Source organism: Aedes albopictus, chromosome 1, assembly GCF_035046485.1.
Source record: "Aedes albopictus strain Foshan chromosome 1, AalbF5, whole genome shotgun sequence".
NCBI lineage: Eukaryota > Metazoa > Arthropoda > Insecta > Diptera > Culicidae > Aedes > Aedes albopictus.
In genome coordinates this window covers 150,834,341-150,842,317 of record NC_085136.1, presented here as the reverse complement: position 1 = coordinate 150,842,317, position 7,977 = coordinate 150,834,341, and the positions used below count along the sequence as shown (strand labels likewise).

General features: G+C 41.0%; 1 protein-coding gene across 5 annotated transcripts in view; it reads right to left on the bottom strand.

The window, feature by feature from the left end:
• Positions 1–243: 243 nt before the first annotated feature.
• The window catches only part of LOC109424901 (uncharacterized), a 201,252-nt gene continuing 193,518 nt past the window's right edge, over positions 244–7,977 (bottom strand). For all 5 annotated transcript variants that reach the window (XM_062845591.1, XM_062845594.1, XM_062845592.1 and 2 more), the window contains one exon: positions 244–7,946. In XM_062845591.1, the coding sequence (XP_062701575.1) occupies positions 7,883–7,946 (64 nt within the window). In that variant the 3' untranslated portion in view covers positions 244–7,882. The remainder of the gene's footprint in view (positions 7,947–7,977) is intronic.

Genomic DNA, 7,977 nt, shown 5'->3' with positions numbered 1-7,977 from the left:
TCTTACACATTCCGTTTTGGTGTACATTTTCCAATTCTTCACCACGGCCACCACACATAATATGAACAGTGTTCGATTGAACAGCGTAATTGTGTAACGTGTAGAAATAGTGGCGTCCGCAAAGGAAGAGTTCGTGTACAACATTCCTGCATAACTAGTACACGTTTAGCGTGATTCGTTTCTTTCGTCCAACCGTTCAGGGACTTCTTTCTTTTCCAGTTTCCAGTGCAAAACCACCAACGGTAACATTTTGTTCCTTCTTTATTTGTTTTACGCTTCTTACCAATCTCATTTTAATGCATTATTGTACTTTTTTCGATTTACTTTTACAACAAATTACTAACTGTTTCGTGTTCAACCAGTTTTGACGACAGTTTTTTTCTTTGCTATGCGGAGTTTTTCAGGTTTGAAGGGTGGTTGTAAACAAAACCCATTACATTCACATGTACTCCGGATGGCAAGATTGCTACCATGATGTGTGGATTAAATGATGCAGGGGACCAGCTAAGTTCGACGTTCCTTGTTGATTTTTTTTTGTTTATCATCGGCTCACTTATATCTTTTAAAGTACTTTATAACATAGTCACTAATACAGCGGCACATTAACTGGCATTTTGTTTTTCTTTCAACTAGCATTTTTGTTTTCATTTTTATGTTAGTAACATTATTTTAAGTTTCATAGTTTCTAATATGATCAAGTCAAATGTCTATACTTTTCCGACAATTGTTAAATCTCTGTTTATTTTTTTTTCTCTCACTAGGCTAGTTTCATTTTACGAGCGATAAAATTCAGTAAACTGTCGCGTTGTATCATTGTGTTTGTTTGGTTTGTCTTCAAATTTTATATTTTTGCTTTCACTGTCATCTATTTAATACTCAGTTTAATCATTATAGAATGTCCTGGTTTTTGTTGTTTCTTTTCTCTCACTAATAGGAAAGCGACGACTTCGGGTAGTGCTTTGAGCAAACTAGAATTTATGATCATAGTGTCTAAACTTAATGGGGTTGTTCGATTACAAAAATGACGCAGGAACGTAATACTAGAAAACAGTTGTGAGGTTACTGAAACGATTCAAAAGCATGATATGCATCATGGGGATCGCGTACTAAAGATCATCGTCGCTTTGAACATTACTTGACTACTTGTTCCTAACATGTTGTTTTTTTTGTAATGACATGGGAAATGTGTAGAAGAACTGCTGAAGATCTAGGAGCTTCGTTCCTAAGTACATTGTTATTAATCCACTTATTAGCTTATACCCGTTAAAAGATGCTGTTTGATTGGTATATTGTTGTGGCATTCTACGCGATTGTTTTCTTAACATTATTTGTCGATCAAAGAGGGTAAGAAATTTTTGGTAAAATAAATACTTTACGATGTTCTATTTCCGGTGGATTCAATATTTCTTCTGATAATGGGTTTTCTTCACTTTGTTGTAGACAAGATCTAGTAAGCAAAATGGTTGCGTTTCGCCTTCCAAAAAGGGTTTGGGTGTTGGTTTTGTAATGGTAAATTTGGGTATTTGTTTGAATATAGTTGTACGATTTTATTTGTAAGAAGATAGAGAGAGAATAGCATTTTCAATAGCTGTATAGCTAAAACAACAACCATATACATGAATCTTACCCTTTGTTTTTTCTAGGTTATTAAATTTAGTTCACATATAGGGAATCACTCAGTTTTCAACAGTACAAGTTTGCGCCAAGCACAAAGTCTCTTTTCCGAACCTTCTTTCAATATTTTCCAACCTGACCTTGCCTATAGTACCTTGCTAACTAGATTTATAACCTGTTCATGGAATAAAAAAGAGTAATTTGATACAACAAAACCAATCGCAGCTAGAAACGACACCAAGATTGCTGTAGCGCGGGAAAGCATGGATCGGAACGATATGTAGAGGTTTTATGCAATAGCCTTGATTGATTGACTGATTTGTCTTTATTATAGAGACTTTCAGCCCTTGGGACGGGCTTGGTGGTCTAGTGGCTACCGCTTCTGATTCGTATGCAGAAGGTTATGGGTTCAATCCCTGGTCCGTCTCTTCCATCCTACTTTGTATCTTTCTATATAACGCCTACAAGTTATGCAACCAAAGCGTACTGTGGCGCTTGACCCTTATTCACCTGATTCACCACACAATCTATCTCGAACACTATAAATAACCCCTATCCATGGATCGCATCACCGACCCAACGGTGACTTCCAAATCTCCCATCCTTTCCGTCTAACAGACACCTAAGTCCATGCTGGTTGTGGGGATGCAGAGGTGCTCTCGGTCTTTAGTAGCAACAACCAGTACACTCTAACATTCCTTTCCCTTCCCAACTGAATATAAGGACGTGGCCGGCGTCGTTATTGATCAAAAATGCATGAGCTGCTTGAATTGCACTTTGAGAATAAGTGGAGTGTCCCAGCCCTTATTCATTTGGATCTCAGTGCAATTGGTACCAGCTCAGATCAATCACGGAGGAGCAACCATTGAGATGTATAGTCAGATTTGATCGATTTGATCGTTGATCGATTATAGAGACTTTCAGCTCTTGGCTGGTTCGTCTCTAATAGCCAGGAAGGAAATATGCTGACAGACAAAACAATGGTGGCATTCAGGTGAATGACGACAACGCAAGTGTAACCAGGAACTGGATTAACATTGTTTATGACTGAAATAGGTTAAGAAGAAGAGCTTAAAAAACATTAAGGCTGCTAGGAAGAACGAGATTCCGGTCGATTATGAGAGGATTACCCTAATGAATTTAGTGTAGATACTGTCGCGTATCCAGTTTAACTGATTGAGACCGCTTGACCGGCCGGTCAACGGCAAATCGGGTGTTTACTCTGCGGTGATTCTAGATAAATTTCAGTAATAAAACTTGCAGACTCGCCATCTGTTCATGGATTTGGAAGCAGCGTACAATTCATTGAAAAGAAACCTATTTAATAGACAACGTCATAACTCTGGCGAATCTAATTAGGCTGATACGTGCAACAATAGATGAATATGTCGAATGGTAATTCTGTCAATGTTACGGATGCATGACTATGCAATACTACGGCTATAAAATCCAAATTCATAGATCTACATGGAGGTTACCAATTCCGAGAATGACAATTGAGTCAAACTGATTGAATTGGAATTGGAGTTGAATAACGCAAGGTCTCCCTGTGGAAATTTTGCTCTAGGAAGCTTAGGAAATTGCGCCCACGTGGGTGAACGCTCGTGTTGCCTTCTCTCGAGATAAAGGTGGGCTACCCATGAGCTGATTGGCGGTCTGCCCTAGCAATCTAATACACTTAGTGCAGTTACGAACTGCTTGTTGAACTGCAGTTTGCAGTCTACCGATCATGATCTCTTGGTTGATTGTAGGGAACTTCGCTGAGTCATCAGGTAGAACCGCTGATTTTCACAATAACCGGAGACAACCACCGATCCGTATGAATTTCCGCTTAGTGTTTACTGAAAGGTTAACCTTGAAGCAAAAAAAAACGTCGTCTTTGGGCAGTCATCAAATTCCAAGTGGCTTGGCTGTCTCCGGCTGTTCCGCTAGCTTCATGCCCACTGGAACATACTCCGAGCATTCACCGTCGCTCAGTTTTGACGGTGGTTAGCGATGGAGAAAAGGCACGGTATACATTTTGTGGTTGATTGCTAGTTACGATCCTGAAGAAGATTGTGTTCTGGGCAACTAAGATACCAAATCCGTCCTCGACATTCCCGGTATGGAGAGTGGCAAGGAAAACAGCTGGATCCACCAGAGCATCTTGGACTTCCTTCTGTAGCAGCTACGGATTGTACTTAACCGATCAAGGTAGACCTACCTGTACGATACTTCAAAAAGTCAGCATTTGCAGCTTTCACGTCGATGAGCGCTATCGACAGTGCAAACGTTTCCGTCAGTGGTTGCAGAACCTATACTACCAGCGACATCTCCGGAACTTTGGAACAGCTACGCAGGCTGACTTGACTCACTGATACACTCTAGGATATACTCTTCTTGCTAACCATTTCAGTTTTTCATCTTAGGACACAACAGCGGACGATGGCGCTACCTACAGTCCACAATGCGACACACCGACTTCAAAAAACAGATTTTCAACGATGGGCGCAAACAATTATACAAACAACTTCGCTTCTTGTACGAGGTCACGTTTGCACTGTAAGTCGATTCCACTCAAAAGATCGAATGCTCGCTGGAGCTTGCCGCGCACTTTTGAGCCACTGTAAGTAGCCGTATGCTACGAGGCGCCTTTTTCTCAGCATGTGACTTCTCCCCAAGCTTCTCCCTCGTATTCTTCAGTTAGACGTCTGGCGATACCTGTTGAGTGTTAAGTCCAAGCATTACACCGATTGTCCGTTTATTGGGTTCTCCACGTTGACAATCTTTTGGCCCCACTATGACACAGGTGTGTCAAAGGGACAACGATCTCCTATTAAAGGCAAAATGGCGGATTCGAAAGTTCCGTTAGACAAGCCAAACGACCAAAACTACCCGATCTGGAAGTTTAAGGTACTTTTTTTCTTGACGCGAGAAAAAAGTGTTGAATGTGTTGGGTTGGCGAATTCGAAGCCGGAAAAAGTGGGTGCAGCCTGGTTCTAAAAAGACAAGTATTCGCATGCAACTAACAGATTGGTACTGGAAGGCGGCCAACTGATTCACGTGATGTAAAAGTCCACGGCTAAGAAGATGTGGGATGCTCTGCAAGATTACCACGAGCGTTCTTCTCTTTCGAGCTTAACTATGCTCGTGCGTCAGTTGAAAACGTTGCAGATGCCGGACGACGGGGACATGGCGGAACATCTTAAGCAGATGACGGCGTTGCGGATTCGTCTATCTGCATTGGGCGAAGATGTGAAAGACCAGTGGTTCGTGGCTCTAATGCTGTCCAGTCTTTCGGAGTCCTACGGTGGATTGATCATGGCACTCAAAAGTCGACCAGATGCGGATCTGACCGTCGATTTCGTGAAGGGAAAGCTGCTCGACGAGGGAAGACTTCGGGTCATTGAGCGAGCAAGCGTTCGCGACCGAATCCGGCGGAGTAGCCAAAAGTGAAGAAGGGAAAGTGTGTCATTATTGCAAGAAGCAGGGGCACACCAGCGCGACTGCCGGAAAAAGATCAACAGGAAAAGCAGTAGTCCCAGCAAGCAAATATCGTCAAAGCGAAGTCAGGAGGTGATCTATGTCTGGCTGCTGGTGTGCCCGGAGAGGCTGACGTGTGGTATCTGAATTCAGGTGCCACGGCCCACATGACGAACAATTCCAGCTTTTTTGAGGAAGCAGACACCGACGAAAGCGACGACGATCTGTCTGGCTGACGGAAAATCGATCAAATCGGTCGGATCTGGTTCAGGTCCGGTGATTTCCATCGAAAGTTGGTGCATTGAATACTGGAAGTCTCACATTATCAAAGGGTGCATAATTCGGTATCTATTTGCCCCCTGCAGGGTCAATATTGTTTACATTTCATCCGTCATCCGACGACTACAGCATCATCGCCTGATGGGTTTCCGTCAGGCAGATGTTTCCCCTCGTAGAACTTTGTGGATCTGTAGCTGCCAGCAGATGGAACCGCTCTAATCGTTGTTGTCATCTTTGCCGTCTCGTTTGAAATTGCGCTGAGCGGCGTCAGGGGTTCAATCTTAGTCGACGCCATCGGTATTTCTGAGACAACACGCCTTCCCTCGGATAGGAAGTAAAGCCGTAGGTCCCGGCCCATGTGTTATTGAGTTTGATATGTAGATAGGGTGTCATGTTTGTTTGGATGTATCCCTGACCGTCCGTGTTTACGCTTAGTACCAGAAATAGGCGGATGTTAAACTACAACTACGAGGTCAGCTAGCCAGAAATAAGAAGAAGAGAATGCACTGGAGCGATTGCTTCCAGATCGTGTTGATTTACCTCAACCTTGCTTTGCGTTACACGGAATCTCCTGGCAAGCCCTTGAAGCTGTTAGAGCCGATCCAAAACTTCCCCGATTTGCTGCATGGATCGCCGAATCTGACAGCGCCACATTGTTTTGTTTTGTTTGTTTTGTTGGACATTCCAAGGAGTTCGTTTAAGGATAAGAGGCAACGATGTGTTATGTTTCTATGATGGATTCTGCAGCAGGTTTTGATGGCTTCTGCACCTCTGCGATGATCAAAATGGATTATGGATAACTATTAAGAGTTATTATCCTTTGTCGTCACTCAAGAATAACATACTTATATTCTTATCACTGATCCCCACATTTTCGCTGTGCGAAAAATATTTCATCAAACAATCAACCGATTCAATTATTCCATGAACAGATATAAAACTAGCAGCATCCCTTTCAACATTCAATTTTTCAGCAGTCGGAATACAATCAGCGGATACTAGACGATGTTAGCAATGTCCCTAACACAGTGAAATGCATTATATTACTCGACTGTTTCGTTACCTCAAAAATATGCTAAACAAACATTTACTATTCAAATCTGCTTCTTCCAAACTAAACAATTCTACCGTACTAAACGTAAGCCCAGCAATGACAGTTCTATCCAACATTCTTTTCGAAATTGTTTCCCCACTCATGTACCACACTTCACTTTAGTTCCACTCATCATTTTGGTTGGTTTTCTTCCATATGGTGAACAAAACGTTGATGCGTTTCAATAATGGTGTACAAAGGCGTTTGTCTGCCGTCTGTTTTCCAATAACACATTTCTGTGAGGTTTTGTGATTACTTATGGATAAGTTAGTCATTCACAAAAATGTTCTGTTCTATGTGTTATGATACTACGATGTCTAAATATTCCTATGCTTTAGATGAAGTATGATAGCTATGCGGATATTCTGCTTGTTTAAATTGTCTTATATCAATAAAAATGTGTATTGTTTAAGTTTTCATGAATCCTCCAACACTGCTCTTCTAACGTGAGAGGTACGTTTTGCAATACATTTTTTGTATCATGACAGGAACAGTTGTGTCCTGGCCAATTCAAATGTAGCATGGATCAATCGTGAATCTATCAATATTTCTTAAGAGTAATTCATGAGACAATTTGTTTTATTTTTTCTCCTTTCCTCCAAGTTGTCGATGCACTATAGAAAACTATTATTTTGCCTCAAAGTTTTCTTACTTATTACTAACATTCAAGGTGTTCCATTAATTAGACACTATTTATTATACGGCTAGATAGATAAGATCCATGATAAATTTGTTGAATAATGATTAATTCAAATATTATGATTCAACGCGAGTTGAAAAGATACGCAAGACTTGTGTTAATCACCGATTTGATGTTATGCAGTTGAAACACATTTTGAGATATCGACTTAATTTAACTTCAAAGCTGAATGATTAGAAGAAAACCATCGAAAAACTTCCCGCTTCATAAACCTCAAAATCTTCACTACTCTTGAAAGTGACCAGGAAGAATGAAGTCTCAGACGTGGTTGTTCAGTAGTATGTGATGCATTTTAGTTAGTTATCTGCTGTGTATTCAGTTTTTGGGGCTCTCAGATGCACCAGAAGAAATCTTAGACTGTTTCGCTTCCCTTCGAAGATCTTATGACGGAAGTTGGAAATCTTTCTCGTCACTTTCAATTTCTTTCATCTTGTTTATATATCCCTCTGAAGAACTGTCATTGTAAGGTTTACGCGAGAAATTTCACAAAAGGATTAGTTCTAGGGCTTGGATCGTAACCCTAATGGAAATTTGACTCCTGATTTCTTCATCTATAGCCTATAAATACTCTCTTTAATTATTGCTTACACATCCCAGTATCTGCTGACAAGGTTCCGATTGACAGAAACATTCGAATGATTCCATTTCACTGACAATACCACATCCAAACACGATTTTAGTTTCTATACTCCGAATCCCCATCCAAAACGAGCTCTGCTATTTCCTGGAAACACTCACAGATATCCGAGGGTAGAATATGTTTTCACATACGGAGCATCGTCTGCAGTGGAATCATCCCTAAAACAAGAAAACATTTGTAATATTAACA